Source organism: Fistularia commersonii, chromosome 36, assembly GCF_037954325.1.
Source record: "Fistularia commersonii isolate RoL2024-O1a breed Wild chromosome 36, RoL_Fcom_v1.0, whole genome shotgun sequence".
Classification (NCBI taxonomy): Eukaryota; Metazoa; Chordata; class Actinopteri; order Syngnathiformes; family Fistulariidae; genus Fistularia; species Fistularia commersonii.
In genome coordinates, this window is record NC_141319.1 from 1,670,167 (window position 1) to 1,686,605 (window position 16,439).

The following is a 16,439-nucleotide window of genomic DNA, read 5'->3' on the forward strand; positions in this document are numbered from 1 at the left end:
GCAGCTTCATTGGAAAAAAAATGCCCCTGAGTGAGTGGGTGAATGTTGTCTGTCTCTGTATTTGGCCCTGCGACCGACTGTCGACCAGTCCAGGGCAAACCCCGTCTCTTACCTGATGACAGCTGGGATGGGCTCCAGCATCCCAGCAACCCCGAGTGCAGGATAATCGGAAGAACATGAATGAATGAGTGCAAAAACATCACAATAATAGCATTCATATGTCACCTATGATTTTCATCTTGTGTCGTGAAAGCGACCCACCTGCCAGAATGAAAGGAAAGGCGTACAAGACAGTGGTGAGGCCAGCGATGCTGTATGGTTTGGAGACAGTGGCACTGAAGAAAAGACAGGAAACAGAGCTGGAGGTCACAGAGATGAAGATGCTGAGGTTCTCTTTGGGAGAGACCAGGATGGAAAGGATCAGGAATGAGTCTATCAGAGGAACGGCACATTTATGATTTTGATGTTGAAATAAAATGCCAAGAAATTTAAATATTTCAATTAATTTTTTCATTGTGATCAATTTACATGCTACCTAATTGGCCTGTGCATAAAGATTAAAAAAGAAATGTGGCCCGCCAGCCAAAATAATTGCCCAACCCTGGCCTAGCGGAAGACCAAAGAGAAGATTTATGGATGTAATGTGAGAGGTATGAAGGTGTGAGAGAGGAGGATACAGAGAATAGGTTGATTCGTTGTGGCGATAACTGAAGGGGGAAAGCCTAAAGGAGAAGAAGAAAAAGCGACCCACCTGCCAGCCTTCCAATCTTTTACTTTGAAGGCGGGCAAAGGTACTTCCGGTCGACCTCTTCATCTTACTGCGAGCTTGACGCAACAGCTGCGCGTCTTCCTGGTTCCACGGGTCGATGCCGCGTTTACTAAACACGGACGTTTACCGGATGAAGTAAGTTCACGGCGGGTGTCCGCGCTCGTCCGGTCACCGCGCACACCGCCGGTACCATCATAAAAAAAAAACTTCTCAGCGGCGGAGGTTCCGATCCGAAGCCCCGCCATCCTTCCGGTGAAGATCACCGTCAGACATGAGGCACGAGCTCCTGCTTTTAACGGCGCTCGGCGTTTTGACACGCGCGTCCGCCACCGGCGAGGACCCGGATGTTTGTGAGTGGACACACACTCACATGGACAGATGCAACTTGTTGTTGTTGTTGTTGTTGTTGTTGTTGTTAATAGGTAGGAGGAAAGTACACTCAACAAATCAGTCAACTTCCGGTTTTGAATGTCAAGTCAGGGGAAATGAAAACGTGAAAGTTTGTCAAAAATGTGTGATTTATGTCAACACTATTCACTAAAGTCATATAAAACCATTCATTGTATGACTTCTTTTCATATTCTACTGTTACTATTTTTGGTAGTAGTAATAGAAGTAATATTACAAATAATTATCCATTGTGATTTGAACAGAAACCATTTAAATGTTTGGTTGTCACTAAAGTACTATAAAAGAATTCATTCTAACATATAATTTTATGTTCTTTTGGTAGTAGTAGCAATAGTAGCAGTAGTAGTAGGAATAGAGATTGAAGATTGAAGATTCAAAGCATGTATGTCATATGTACAGTGTAGAAATGTGTTTTCCTGTACAGTGAAATTCCTGCTTTGCTGTCTGTAGTGCATTTGGATATGTGCTGATAGGACGTGCGTAAACATTATTATAAATATGATTACAGATATGAATATGGATAGTGCAATAGAACAGTGGCATTGAATGAAAGACAATATGACCAATAATATTACAAAAATATTGTAATCAATAGTGGTAAAATGTTTTAAAATAAAATTACTCTTTTAAAAAGAAATAACAAAGTAAAAATCACATCAATAATTTTGCAATAATGTTTTTAAGCATTTTTTTCCGGTAATTTCATGTCATTTTCCCAGCAGTTTTGGGTCTAAATTTATTTACTTTGTTGCTCAGGTGGACACCTTTATTTTTAAGTAAGTGCAAATGTTTATCGTAAGGATTTTCTTTTACATTTCTATGTTCTTGTGTAAAAATGAATGGTGAGAGAGGGAGAGAGACACAGATCTTCTCCTTGTCACAACGCTCTGCTCGGCCTCGTTCACAGCGTCCCTGCGCTCCGTGCTGGACGACTTCGACATTGTTCCGCTGTCCGCCCTGCAGACGCACTCTGTCCAGCGGAGGGACACCCAGACGCAGATGCATGTGGAGAAGCTGGTCAGCTTTGACGCCCTGCAGAGGTCTGGCTCCGGCCCACTGTTTGTCCAACTCTTACTTACACTTGTTCTCAGACCTTTCTGTGTGTGTTTGTATGTGTGTGTGTGTGTGTGTGTGTGTGTGTGTGTGTGTGTGTGTGTGTGTGTGTGTGTTTGTGCGCATGCACATGCAGACACTTCAGGCTTTACCTGAGGACGAACGACGAGCTCTTCACTGAGGACTTCCGGGCCGTGGTGGTGGAGTCGGACGGTCGGGAGCAAATCTTTCCCGTCAATCGTCACAATTACTACACTGGACACGTCATCGGTGAGAGTCCTGGCTAACCTCTGACATTTGACCTTTGACCTTCAGTCTGTTCAGATAAATCTGTAAAGTAATGGAACAGTTTCTTCAAATAAATCATGAAGAATCTTTACCTTCCACTCCTGACCTGAGGGTTGAACAACAAGGCCTACTTTACTTTTTTCCTTTTAATTTTCAGGCTTTCTTTAATAAATTATGATAATAAAAATAATAATTTATCCTTTGTTAATCCCCATGGGAAAATTTGTTCTCTACAATTAACCCATCATGGATGAACCATTATTTTTGCTCAATTCTTGTAATTTTCCACATTATTTCTCCTTAGTTTTCAGGTACCTTGGGTAAAATGCCAAGTGTGTTGTCACTTCCTGTTTTTTAATTCTTCACATCATCATCTTGGGAGTAAGTAAACTTCGTCCCGTCTGCTTTGTGTGTCCAGGGGAGGAAAACTCCCGCGTTCAGGCTCTCCTCGGTGATGGTGAATTCTCTGCCCACATCCTGACGGATGGTGGCGAGTTCAATGTGGAGGTGAGTTGCCGAAACCCCCGCATGGAAACGCTATCCAATCCCCCCCTGAATGAAACGCCTCCCTCCACAGCCCCTATGGCGGTTCACGGCGGCGCCCCCCGACGGCAGCCTCCTTGTCTACCGCTCGGACCACATCCGGAATCTCAGCCGGCTGCAGCGGCCGTCTGTCTGTGGCTACGTCGCCACCGACCCCAGCCACCTGCTCCCCGCCGGCATGCTGGGTGGTGTGACGGAGGAAAGCGAGCAAGGTGCGTCAGAGCGTTCCTGTAGAAGTTCCCGCTGACATCCTGACAGTTTGTGTGTTTTCAATCCCCTGCAGAGTTTCCGTCGAGGGTGAAGCGTGAGGCCCACGATCACGCCAAGAACACGTGCCCGCTGCTGCTGGTGGCCGACCATCGCTTCTTCAAGCATATGGGCCGCGAGGAGGAGAGCACCACCCTTAATTACCTGGTCCGTACCACTCGCCCTTCCCCTCACGCGCCAGCTGTCACCGCACGCAAACAACTCCCTCGCCCGTCTTTCAGATCGAGCTGATCGACCGGGTGGACGACATCTATAGGAACACGTCGTGGGACGATGAGTTCATCGGCTACGGGGTCCAAATCCAGCAGGTACGTCAGAAGCCGGGCGCCAATGAGGGGCGGAGCGGATGAAGATAATAGGAATTTGTCTCTGACGTTAAATCATTGTATCTCTGTTGTTGAAATGAATCTTCATTTCGGTTCCTAAATAATGGCGAGCTTAAGTGTTTCATTTCCCCGGCACATTTAATTTCTTGTTTTTGGGGAGTGGCTGTACAGTAAATGCCATCCACAATTATGATGTATTTAAACCTTTTTTTTTTAAATGATTTGAAGTTTGAAATGAATTTCAAAAGTTTTTTGTCACTTCCGGGTTATTTTTTCCTTCCTCGGCGCTGCCCAGATCATCATCGAGAAACAGCCGACAGCCGTCGAGGCTGGGAAAAGTCACTTCAACATGGAGGGGAGCCCCGTGGAAGGGCGGGACGTGTGGGACGTCAAGAGGCTGCTGGAGGTAAGGCGGGGTCAGGGAATGAAACACCACACCCCAGGTGCCATGCTGGCGTGTTCTTGAGATGTGTGTGTGTGTTGTTTCCCCCCCCCGCAGCAGTTCAGCGTGGACATTGCGGAGAAAGCGTCCGGAGTGTGCCTGGCTCACCTCTTCACCTACCAGGACTTTGACGAGGGAACCCTGGGTCTGGCCTACGTGGCTCCGTCCAAACCCGGCATCCCTGGGGGGCTCTGCTCCAAAGGTGGGTTTCTCGCTTCCCCCAACATCCCCACCCCCATCCCCGCTTTAACACACGGCTCTACTCTGCAGGGTGTCCATCCTCCAGCGAGCGGCTCATCTACCTGAACACAGGCCTGACCAGCACCAAAAACTACGGCAAGACCATCCTCACCAAGGTTTCCTTCCCCTCTCAGTGTTTTTCGAGCAACGACAGCCAGTATCCTCAGTTCTTGCAGTCAAATGTGTGTGTGTGTGTGTGTGTGTGTGTGTGTGTGTGTGTGTGTGTGTGTGTGTGTGTGTGTGTGTGTGTGTGTGTGTGTGTGTGTGTGTGTGTGTGTGTGTGTGACAGGAAGCTGACCTGGTCACCACGCACGAGCTGGGCCACAACTTTGGGGCAGAACACGACCTCGATTACATCCCATACTGTGCGCCGCGGGAGGACCAGGGCGGGAAATATGTCATGTACCCCATCGCTGTGAGCGGCGACCATGTCAACAACAAGGTGCCGGCACCGCCGCTGCCGCCTCCATCACGTCGCCTTACCTCCAAACGTTCCCATCCCACCGAGTGTCTTGATAGCTTATCGTCTCCCCGCCCCTGCAGCTTTTCTCCAACTGCAGCAAACGCTCTATCGTCAAGCGGCTGCGGGCAAAAGCGGCGTCCTGCTTCAAGGAGCGCAACGTCAACGTCTGCGGGAACTCCCGTGTCGAGGACGGCGAGGAGTGCGACCCCGGGCTGCTGCACATCAAGTCCGACCCCTGCTGCACGGAAGAGTGCAGGCTGAGACCCGGCGCCAATTGCAGGTCCGACGACACACGCTGTGTTATGAAACAATCAGTTTTACAACTAAATAGCTCAAATTGTTTTCAAATAATTTAAGAAAATGACAATCAGAAATAAAAGATGAGTTGGTTTACTGGATCGTTAAAAGGGAATTGATTAAAATACTTTGTATCCTGGTTAATATTGTAAGATGGCAAATATGCGTGTCCAGCGACAGAAACAGTGCCTGCTGCAAAAACTGCCATTTTGAGGCGGCGGGGGAGGTCTGCCAGGAGCCCATCTATGCCACCTGCAAGGGACGGTCCTACTGTACAGGTGGGGCCAAAGGTCAAGGGTCGCGTGTGGCACGACGGGGAAACGGAGCGCTCAACGTGCTATTTGTATCACCAGGAACAAGCGAGGTGTGCCCGCCGCCCAGTAATGCTCCGGACAAAACCGTCTGTCTGGACAGCGGGGAGTGTCTGGACGGGAAGTGCGTCCCGTTTTGTGAAGCCGTCCTCCAGCTGCAGCCGTGCGCCTGCAACGGTGAGTGACAGTGATGTCACTTCCTCCATCATAGAAATGTGTTAATGGCGGCAGAACGTAAAAAAAAAAAAAAACAGATCGGAAAATGTTTCTCCATCTGCAGAAACACATTCCACCTGCAAGGTTTGCTGCCGCAGCGCAGCGGGCGCCTGCGCCCCCTACCAGGACGATGCTGGGCACTTCCTGTTCCTGCGCAAAGGGAAGCCCTGCACAGTGGGCTTCTGTGATGGAGCGGTAAGAGCACGCCAACACGGGAGGTGTTGAGGGGCACAGGAGTGTGTGACATGCTCGTGTGTGTGTGTGTGTATGTGCCTGTAGGGCAAGTGCATGAAGCAGGTACAGGATGTGGTGGAGCGACTGTGGGACTTCATCGACAAGCTGGACATCAACACTTTCAGGAAGTTCTTGGCAGACAACATCGTCGGATCTGTGGTGGCGTTTTCCCTCCTGCTGTGGGTCCCTTTCAGCATCCTGGTGCACTGCGTGGTGCGTCTCTCACACACACGCACATACAGAGGAAATAGATACCTGGCGTCCAGGCTGAGATTGCGACGCACCTCACAACATGCTGTGCAAAGTCTACGACATTCTGTTTTCTTTTCAGTGACTTTTAAACCAAACAGGAAGTGATGTCAAAACCAATTAGAGGATCGGGAAAATGTCCCGATGTTTTTATTCTGTTGACCAGATCTGTTGACCTCATCCTGACAGAAGACTTCTTTTTTCGCAGGACAAGAAGTTGGATCAACAATATGAGCAAACTACCAAGTCTCTCTTCTTCCCCAGTGTGAGTTTATGACTGTAGCGATGTCATTTACAAGCATGACTGGCTGCTGACACAGACACACATAAAAAGAAGTGTTAAGTTATGATCACTGTTTGAATGTTGCAGAACGCTGATCTGGAGTCGGCGTCACTCCGGATCTTTAAGCCCCCGGCCTTCCCCGGTGTGGCCCCCCGCCTACAGCCACCCGGCCCCCTGCAGACCAGCACGCCGCCGGTATGCAGCGTGCCCCCTCTCGGCACCGCCCCTTCGGACGGCCAACGTATGGCTACCATTGAAGAGGACCCCGTCCTGAATGCGGTGTGCGACCAGGCGTTCGATCACCGGAGGGGCTCGGCGGCGCGGTCCTTCGAAGATCTGACGGCACGCAGCGACAAGGCCATGATGTTCCGCCTGCAGCGGCAGAGACGCGTCGATGGCAAGGAGACACAGTGCTGACACCACCATGTGTGTGTGTGTTTGTATGTGATGTCAAAACTCAGGTCAGTTTTCCCATGTGGGACATTTTGTTAAAGTCCCAGAGTGTCCTTGTCATTTAAACCATTGTTTTCTCCATGATTTTAAGAATAATTAGATTCCCCATATAAAAAGTGAAAACACTCCTCCAGGTGTGTACTCCAGGTTATGCAATGACGTTGCTTTTATTTAATAAGGTGTGTGCGTGTGTGTACGGAAGACACTTTGGTATTCAGGAAGAGCTTCAGTGCAAAAAGGCAAGACAAAATATCAGCTTTTTTAAAATGACAAAGAATTTACATGATAAATAATCATTTATTTAATCTATTTCGTTGGATTAAGCTATGTTTTAGCTGATTCATTCACTGAAATATTTATAAATATTCTCCTGTATTAGGGTCAAAAAAAAACAAAAAAGTATAAAAAAGTAAAAACAAAAAAACAGAAAAGTTGTATTTTCTGCCTTAAAACTCAACACTTTTGTTACCATCAGAAACTTATTAGATTGTATTTATGACGAAATAACTCCTTCCTTGATGTCCTGTAACAAATTCAATTTATCTTGATTTAACGGGGAAAACCAAAATGGTATAATTGAAATGAACGAAAGGGATCTTTATCTTACTCACCTCTGAGTTATTAGAGGAAATATCAGTAATTTAATTAACATATAAATGATCAGAATATGACAAACAGGTGAAAAGAGGCTTACTGTTGGTGTGTTTGCAACAGATGCTAGTAGACATTCAAAACAGGCTAATAAGAGCTGCTAAAGTGTTGAAACCAGGTAATTGGATGCCAAATAACACAGCTGCAGCCGTGCAATAACACCAGCATAATTTGGCTAATTTGGGCTAAATTACCTTATTGGGTTGCTAATTAATGCTTAATATTGATTAGTAGCAGTTTAAAGTTTTATATGGATCCATACATTTTCAGTTTAGTAAACAGGCTGTTACATGGCGAATGAACACCACTGTCTAATTTAAGCTTTAGCCTACACGGTGCTAACAGGTGCTAAGATGTGGCTGTTGAGGATTATTTCTGTCCTCCATCGTATGCACAAAGTAGCAGTTATACCAAAAATATTTTTGGGGAAAATTTTTACTTCACACTTATCTTTTAAGATCAACATTCAAAAGAGAAACAAAGAACACCTAAAACTGTAAAATGTTTATTTCTATATTAACACATACATGTCTGCAGTGGGAAGTTGGGGGAAAATGTATTCAGTCCCAATATATGCGTTTATTTTTTGATGCTTTTTTTACAAAAAAAAAACAAAAAAACAGCCCAAGCTTCTGACAAAGAAAGTTTATTTGATTAGAAAAAAAACACCACTAACATATGTTTTGTATATCTGGAGCCACATCCTAGATATATAATAAACATAACCCTGGTATTCCCCCGCCCCCCAAAACATGTTTCCATACCAAAGTCCAACATTTTAGACCAAAGATGTGTTCAACCAATTTTTTTCTCCTCTTAAGAATTTAATTATGTCACAAACAAACGTCACTTGTGCATTAGACAAATCATATTTTGGATTATATTACTGGCACCACTTGAAATAAGAAGACCTTTTGCAAGCTTCAATAAATGTTGGCGTTTGGTTTCCCATTCATTCAGCCCACACAAACTTAAGACAAACATTGAAAGATAGTTGTTTTTGTTCTGTTTTGTTTCATCTCAGCTGCTCCTTGTATTTGTGAACAAAGACGAGTTAGTATTCTTAACATTGTTTCCTGTTGTTCATTTTCCGTTAAATGTCCTTCCTGTTAGGCTTACGTTGCATTTGCTGTCAATGTTCATTCCAGTAAAATCTGCTTTTGATGGGAAATGGGTTGTTGTCTTTTATCATGTTGCCAGCTCAAAACTAATTTTGTTTTCCGTCTTTCACTTTGGGATTTACTGGCGGGGGGGGAGGGGGGCCCTCATCACTTTCCGTATTCATGTTTGGGGAACCAGGAAGGGAGAAAGAAATGCAGGAAGTTGTGAACGATGATGATCGTTTTGATAAACGACCAAAATGAATTGCGTAGAAAAACAATCAGCTAGGATTCCTTTGGAATCGTATTTTGGCACGCCAAAAGGTGTCTACGACATCACCCCTTGGGGGGAGGGGGGTCAGAATGCGGGGCTGAGGGCGTCATACAGGCGGTGGACGGCCACCTCCACCATCTCCCTCAGAGACTCGTCCTCGGCACACGTCACAGCCTGCGCACAGAGGTCAGAGGTATCACCTTGAAAGCCGTATGCTTCATGGAAAGGTCATTGATGCTTTATAACTGATTAAAAACTACGTGACCAGTGATGTCATCAGAATGTTTTAAAGCTCCGTGATTGGCTGCCTCTCAGCAAGGAGTGAATCCCTCCACTTCCTGACAGGACGGGACAAACCCACCGCCTCCAGCGATTGCATGTTGCGGTGTATTATAATTAGTGCCACAATGACATCACACTCACTCTTGTCTCTGGGTCCACCGTCGCCGTGGCGCCGTCCACCGTCACCGCCAGGTTCTTGCTGTCCTTGAAGTTCACGCAGTCGCTCCCGAACATGTCACTGCGAAAGAGGTGCACGTGAGTCATCGGCTCGATTTGAATATCACGGCTTTCCAACGCCTAGCACAGCCCCTCTGGGTTGAGGTGATGTCGCTGGCGGGGAAGTGAGTTGTTTCCATGGAGATACGGGAGATCAGATTAACGTGGGTTAAAATCTTAGGGTAAAAGAGGGGCCGTTTCTTAGGGGGGGAAAAACACAAAACTGTATGAGGGTCTGTATGCATGTGTGTGTGACTCACTGCAGCATCAGCTCGAGTCTTTCCACAAACAGCTCTATGTCAAATGTTTCCTTCCGACCCTCGGAAACTGAAACACACATACACACACCGCACAGTGTAAAAAACCCGATGCCGTCATTTGTGTTGGTGTCTCGATGACGGCGTGTTGTGTTTACTGACATTTCTGAGCGTTGGGGTTGGACTGCACCTCCAGGATGACGGTTGTGATAGCGTCAGCGTACATGTCGTTGAGTGGGTTGGCGACCCACTGGGACACACACGTGAAAAATGTGTCACAGTTAGCAGGTATCAGACGCCGGAATGGACACGTGTGGCTGAGAGCGAGAAGAGTACAAGGATGCGGTTGCATTTAAAATAGTCTTACCTCAAGCAGGACCATGCCGGCTTCATGCACCAGAGTGATGCTCTTGAAAACCCTAACAGTGATCTTCTCTGCCTCCACTTGCTCCACGTCACCTGTATATAACAAAGATGGGAGAACATGTGTTATTTCTAGTTACGATTAAGAATTACATCGACTTCTAAAAATAACTTGGAAACAGCCTGAAAAAAAAAAAAGTTTGAAAAGCGGCCCGCATATGGAAAAAAAAAAAAACAATTAAACAAAGAAATTTCCAAAGAAGATTTGTAAAATGACAAATGATGTAACTAAATCTTGTGCCGCAATTTATTTTCCTGGAGAATGAAAGAGAATCTGTCAAAATCGGAACAGGAGATGAAAACCAAGATTCTGTTTTCCGGTCACTCTGGGTACATTTTCGATGATTGAGGGACAGACAGACGGGGGAGTGGATGGCGGTGAGGCCGACACTGACCGGCGAGGGAGCGCAGCTGGCTGACCAGCAGAGAAATGGGTCCAGTGAAGGGGACGGCCTGCGTCTGTGTTACTGTGCCGACGCACAAGTCCGTGTACTCTGGACGGGCAGAGAGACAGAGACAGTGAGTGAGAGAGACAGTACATTACTGAGGACCTATTACACAAAGATGAAAAAAAAAAATGTATGGAGCAAGAAGTGACAGACTATACACAAAATTAGCAGCTCATTGCTGAGATTGACGATGCTAAACACTGGGAATCGACATAATTCACGAGACAGCCGGCTTGAAATTTGTAGAAAATTTGTCAAGAAATTATAGCAATTAATGCAAGCAGTTCCAAAACAAAACAAGAAATAAATAAAAATTAACAAAAAACATCTTTTAACAAATATAAATTCATAGAATCAGCAGGAAAACAGAAAAAAAAAAGGAATAAACATTTGCAAGATATAACTGTTAAATGAGCAGGAAATGTAAGAAAACGTTGGCGCTGAATTTAAGTAAAACAATCAGATAATCCAGAACATGAAGAGTCCGAGCTCTAAACAGCCTGATGAGGTTCAGACAACTATCCCTGTCTCTCTCCCGGTCTCACCCGAGAGGTCGGAGGGCGTCAGGATGTGATAGTTGAAGTTCCGTTTGACAAGGATCCCGGAGACCCGCTGACCCTGGGCACACTTCTTGTCGGCCAGAGAGCCCATAACCTGCAACAGACAAAGTGCCAGTTAGTGAGCCCCTGCCGATGGACGCCGTCGCCTCCCTCCCCGCCCGCATTGCCAGCCGAAGCCACCTTGGCCAGTTTCTCTCCTCGGAAGTTGAGCGTGACGGCCTCGGTGTTTCGTGGGTTGTGGACCTCGATGTGAACCTCGTCGTTGTCTTCGTACTCTCGGATCAGGGCTGCCTTCAGTCGGGCCATCTCGTTCTGCTCACCATGAACCAGGATCTGACACAAACACACACATGAATAGAGTTTTGTGTGTCAATGTGGTATTTATAAACAGGAAGTGATCAGGAACGGCGTGGCTCCTGATTGGCTGATTGGTGGGAACATTTGATTACCACGTGAGGCGGTTTGAGCGCCCGGATGAACTCGCTGGTCTGTTGGTAATCTGTGTGTGCTGAGAAGGAGATGTAGTCCACAGACATCTTCAGAGGGAGCTTCTGGCCAGACATGGTAGTGATGTCATCGGGCTCCGTCATGATATGCTGACACACGCACGTGCACACAAATAAACACACAAAGACAAGTTATATAGCATCACTGACTTCTACATAGCCTTCATTCCTAATACATTTAATCAGAAATGTATTCTGTAATTTCCTGAATTTTCTCCCTGATTTTTTGGTTTTTACCAATGAATGAATACCTGCGTTAATGGTTAATTTTTCATACATTTGTTGTTCACTTCGAGGCAATTTGTTGCCAAGTGGCCTCACCTTGGCGAGCGTCCCCTCCACGCAGTAGCCGGCGATGATGACGCCGTTCCTCTTGTCGGTGCACCAGCTCTCGAACAGCTCGCGCGACAGGCCGCTCTGCATCATGCCTGGCGACGCCATCACCACACTGGGCCCGATGTCGTCAAAATGGTCCATGCTCTGAGGGACACACACGCACATCAGGCTGCAGGATCGTCGAGTAGCTGGCATTCACGCGGTGAAGAGACACCACTACTCCCCTGGTATAAAATGACTTGAAAGAGTAGAACTTCGGCTTACGAAAACCCCTAATAAGAACAAATGGGCCTACGAACAGAGTTTTCGATGACATTTTGAATCGACCTGCGAACAAGCCTCGGTGCACGAACACACAAACCAACACAAAACTCATGGGTTTTACGCGTTGTGGTGTTGAAGCATAGCGGCAGTCGTGCATTGTACTCAACTTTGTTTACATTATTCATCATTATCTTATAACGGTATTTATGTGCTTTTTCAGTAAGTTAGCACTACTAAAACTACTAATGACAGTGGTGTTAAGCAAAAGTTAAAAATAACAATCAATCTGAAGCAGGAAATAATAGCTAAAGGTGAGAGATGTTGCAGATCTCACCTAACACTACAACATGACCAATTCAGCCATCTGGTCAATCCTGAAGAGCAAGAAGGCGGCAAAAAAGGTTGATGTGGCTAAAGGAGTGACTTCATTAAGCAAAAGTCGCAAATCTTAGAAGAAGTGGAAAGTTATTGTTAGTTTAGATTCATGAAAGACAGCTAGCTGGAGATGGCGTTCACGATATTCTCCTAAGCGAGAAGGCTTCAACTTTGCTGATTTAGTGAAGGTTGAGGCTAAGTACAAGCGCTTGCAAGAAGAGAAAGAGTATCAGAAATACAGTAATTATAAGGTTATCTTTAATTCCTTTTGATATTTTTTGCCACAAATAAAAGTTTTTAAAAGAGTAGAGTATGTTTTGGGGGCTGGAGAATGGGATCAATGGGATTTACATTGATTTCAACAGGAAAAATTGATTCAGTTTGTGAACATTTCGGTTCGCAAACGGGGTCAAAGAACAAATTCAATTCGTAAGCCGAGGCTCTATGTGTTATTTTTTTCCCCTTTCCTCCCGTAAATGTTCGGGGTTTCGTATAAATTCCCCTCCCTCATCTTAGGGAGAAAGTTCTGTGAGGGGCATCTCTCTGACCTTTAGATTGCTGATGTGCTTGAAGACGAAGGGGTTGTTGACATTGATGGCCTTGCGGATTTTATCATTCATGGCATTAATGTAGGTCTGGTAGACGGCCATGCACTTCCTGGCCAGGGACGAGGCATAGTAGATGGGGATGTCGTGGAGCTCTGGGTGATTCTGCCAGTACTCGTCTGGTCCACACACACACATAATAAATAAACAAAAAAGAGACACACAGTAGTAAATTCAATTGTGTGTGTATGTATATGTGTGTGTGTGTGTGTCTGTGTGTGTGTGTGTGTGTGTGTGTGTGTGTTCGACTGGCGCAAGCAGCTTCTCTCACCCAGGATGAGCAGCAGCTCCTGGGCTCGGCCCAGAGCGAAGACGGGGATCAGACAGCGGCCCTCTCGGTTCACAATGTCGTGCACCGTGTTGCAGAAGCGAGCCTCGCGCTCCTCGCGCTTCTCGTGGATATGAGTCCCATACGTGGACTCCTGACACACACACAAACACAAACACACACAAACACACTCATTTTGATTGCTGTTATGATTACAGGAGAATCAGTTATTCTAACCTCTGCGAAAGGATGGAGACCAATGATTCAGCAACAATGCTTTGTCAGAATAATGATCAAATCAAAAACATATTCCTCAAATGATGTGAAATCTTTGGCCTGATGGAGTTAATGAATGCTAAGTAACAGCTACATGGTGTGCGTAGGAAGGTGAGAGTGTACTCACAGTGATGAGGATGTCTGGCTTCACACTGGGGATCTCTGCTGCCATCAGATGTCTGTCCTCCTGACGGGAAAAGTCCCCTGTGTACAACAACTGCACGCACACACACACACACACACACACACACACACAGCAATAATCACATTTGAATTTTGTCAAGAAAGAGTGATTCCTTTAGGCTTAAAAGCTTTTTGTATAAATATTTGACCACCTGACCAGGGTGATGTTACCTTGACACCGGCGATCTCGATCATAAACATGGCAGCCCCCAGGACATGGCCAGCGTGGTAACACCAGAATTTAATTCCAGCGACTTCCTTCACTTCGTGGAAGTTGATGGTCTCTATCTTCTCCATGCTCTCCTCCAGGTCTGTCTCGGTGTACAGCATGTCGTCTGCTGAGATGTTGCTGTGACAAGCATGGACGCAGAGGCAGGTGAGAAGCAGCTCGGTGCCGTTCGACGCTGGCCCCGCCTTCGGACTCGGTCCTACCTGACTTTGACGTAGTCTGACAGCAGCCAGCGGTAGATGGCTTTGGTGGCGTGCGTCATGAAGGTGCGCCCTTTAAAGCTGGTCTTCTGCAGGAACCAGGGCAGGGCTCCACAGTGGTCCAGGTGGAAGCTGACGGAAGAAGAGTGTCAGAGTATTGTGTCACTGCTCATTTTGGCTCAAGTTGAGGGGAAAAACTGGACGTATGGCTCTGAAGGAGGGTTTGAACTCACTGGCTGATGAGAAGCAGGTCGATCTCAGCTGGATCGATCAGATCGATGTAGGGCAGAGCGTCCATCCCCTCCAGGCCCGGATGAATCCCGCAGTCCAGCTGCACCACAATGCACACGACTAACACTCACAAATGTACCTGCATAATGCGCACAGGCAACGCGATGATGAAAAGAAATTGTTACCATGATTTTTCGGCCCTTGAACTCCAGGATGATACAGGATCGTCCGACTTCTTGGCCCGCACCACTGAAAAGGAACACAATCACACATTTGTAATTATCAAGCTCACAACCATCCGTTCTCAAATACATATCTTTACATTTGAGCTGACAAAAAGCCTTTAACAAGTACTGTTTCCCCTTCCCTTTGTCCATGCTTTATTATGGAAGCATAAAAAAACAATTGCTCCCCCCAATACTGCAAACTATGAAATATGAGTACAAATTAATCAAAATGAACATAAAGCTACATGCTTTAACAAAACAAAAACAAGTGAAAATCAACATTACTACATGGAAATTCGTTAGAGTGGGGACATTTGTATTATTCATTTGAATTATTCGATTAAACTATCACAGAGAGGCAAGGGCAATTCTACATCACTTTTCTAAAATTGTCAGCCTTTAAAAATTATTCGTGATAAATCCAGCGCATATTATGTTTTTTTCGAGACCCGAATCCACCTTATTACAAAAATAAGTTTTAAAGGCGTTACTTTCTAACTTGCTCTTGATATTAACGTCTAACTGCGAAAGCAAACGAGAACTCGCGAGGATCCACAAAGAAGCACCTGATTTGTCACGGCTACGCTGGATAAGCTAGCAAGCAAGCACTTTGAATAACATTAATATCCTCACCGGACCAAAAAGTTAGATACCGTCGATGCCGAATTAACGAGTTTATATCAAAATGTTTGAATAGCCCAAATTTGATTGTGTGTTGACATTTCTTAACAACACAATAGCTAAATCGGTCAATTTTTGAAGGTTGTTTTGGCTGTGAGCTGAGCGGCCGAAATGTAAACTTACAGCGGGCGGATGAGTAGCTGGTCACTTTCCTCCGCAGGAACGGTAATTTCCGATTTCCGTTTAGTCGCCATGTTTACTTAAAAAAAAAAACCGGTTTAATTTACAAATATGCTTCAATGCATCACTTTTCCTCGAACCCTTTATCCGCCACAAGTTTATGCCCTGCGTCACTTCCGGGTTCTGTCATATAATGTGTCCGTGTAGCACAAATGATATGATTTGGTTCCGGTCCGAAGGATCATTCTCCTGTTTCCATACACGTGAGCCTCTAAAACAGCAAAATAAAATATCCTATTCAGATTCTGTTTAAAATAAACATTTAAAAGTAGTATTTGAAAAGTAAACAGTCTTTCAAGTGAAAAAGACATGTTGCTCTTGTTCATCTGGCACGACTATTGATTTATTTATAAGACTTCACTCAATACTTGATATATGTCCGAATTCAAACAGAACTAAAATTATATCAAATTTGAAATCAAATACAAATTTCTTTGACACCTGAAGCTGACTTTGTACATATCAAACTATTTAACATAAGGTATTTTTCCCCTGGTGGATCAATAAAGTGTTCTGATTCCGATACCTTCAACTACTTAACATACAAGTAGCTACGAAAAACATTATATGGTTGGCTGGTTAATTTCTATCTGTCTTCAAGCGCTTTGTCTTATAACTACATAACTCAGCCAGATAAAAATAGTGGTTTAAATAACCATTGTAGTATAACTCAGAATTACACAAGATAAACACTGACATACCAGTCAGCAGAATCAATGAAACCACATAGATAAATAATAATAATAATAAATTAGAACACTCAAAGACTTCTAGCTCAACCTCAAAGGAAGCAAACATTTAGCTCGTCCAATAGGTTGAAA

General features: G+C 45.3%; 2 protein-coding genes across 2 annotated transcripts; one reads left to right on the top strand and one right to left on the bottom strand.

The window, feature by feature from the left end:
• The first annotated feature begins 838 nt into the window (after window positions 1-838).
• On the top strand, window positions 839-9,044 carry adam17b (ADAM metallopeptidase domain 17b). Its single transcript, XM_086143118.1, has 18 exons — window positions 839-1,119; window positions 2,088-2,220; window positions 2,370-2,503; window positions 2,940-3,028; window positions 3,099-3,276; window positions 3,348-3,478; window positions 3,553-3,639; window positions 3,953-4,063; window positions 4,157-4,301; window positions 4,370-4,455; window positions 4,629-4,781; window positions 4,883-5,082; window positions 5,274-5,377; window positions 5,453-5,587; window positions 5,691-5,821; window positions 5,906-6,073; window positions 6,318-6,374; window positions 6,480-9,044. Exons 1-18 carry the CDS (start codon window positions 1,041-1,043, stop codon window positions 6,807-6,809), a joined length of 2,451 nt encoding a protein of 816 aa, XP_085999244.1. The 5' UTR covers window positions 839-1,040; the 3' UTR covers window positions 6,810-9,044.
• Window positions 8,127-15,732, bottom strand: cpsf3 (cleavage and polyadenylation specific factor 3). Its single transcript, XM_086143119.1, has 18 exons — window positions 15,562-15,732; window positions 14,716-14,779; window positions 14,533-14,630; window positions 14,303-14,431; window positions 14,042-14,219; window positions 13,815-13,904; window positions 13,415-13,565; window positions 13,087-13,262; window positions 11,885-12,043; window positions 11,507-11,653; window positions 11,238-11,390; window positions 11,043-11,151; window positions 10,444-10,542; window positions 9,993-10,084; window positions 9,788-9,875; window positions 9,629-9,695; window positions 9,294-9,390; window positions 8,127-9,044 (listed from the first exon to the last, which is right to left on the bottom strand). The coding sequence occupies exons 1-18, from the start codon at window positions 15,630-15,632 to the stop codon at window positions 8,955-8,957; spliced, it is 2,058 nt and encodes a 685-aa protein (XP_085999245.1). The 5' UTR covers window positions 15,633-15,732; the 3' UTR covers window positions 8,127-8,954.
• Between the last annotated feature and the right edge of the window lie 707 nt (window positions 15,733-16,439).

Excerpts from the sequence above, each read along its gene's own strand:
- adam17b (XM_086143118.1), top strand. The coding sequence starts at position 1,041 with ATGAGGCACGAGCTCCTGCTTTTAACGGCGCTCGGCGTTTTGACACGC. Across the intron at positions 3,277-3,347 it reads GACGGAGGAAAGCGAGCAAG|AGTTTCCGTCGAGGGTGAAG; the intron begins GTGCGTCAGAGC and ends AATCCCCTGCAG. Across the intron at positions 3,479-3,552 it reads GCACCACCCTTAATTACCTG|ATCGAGCTGATCGACCGGGT; the intron begins GTCCGTACCACT and ends CCCGTCTTTCAG.
- cpsf3 (XM_086143119.1), bottom strand. The coding sequence starts at position 15,632 with ATGGCGACTAAACGGAAATCGGAAATTACCGTTCCTGCGGAGGAAAGT. Across the intron at positions 9,391-9,628 it reads AGACTCGAGCTGATGCTGCA|TGACATGTTCGGGAGCGACT; the intron begins GTGAGTCACACA and ends CCTCTTTCGCAG. Across the intron at positions 9,045-9,293 it reads CGGTGGACCCAGAGACAAGA|GCTGTGACGTGTGCCGAGGA; the intron begins GTGAGTGTGATG and ends CTCTGTGCGCAG.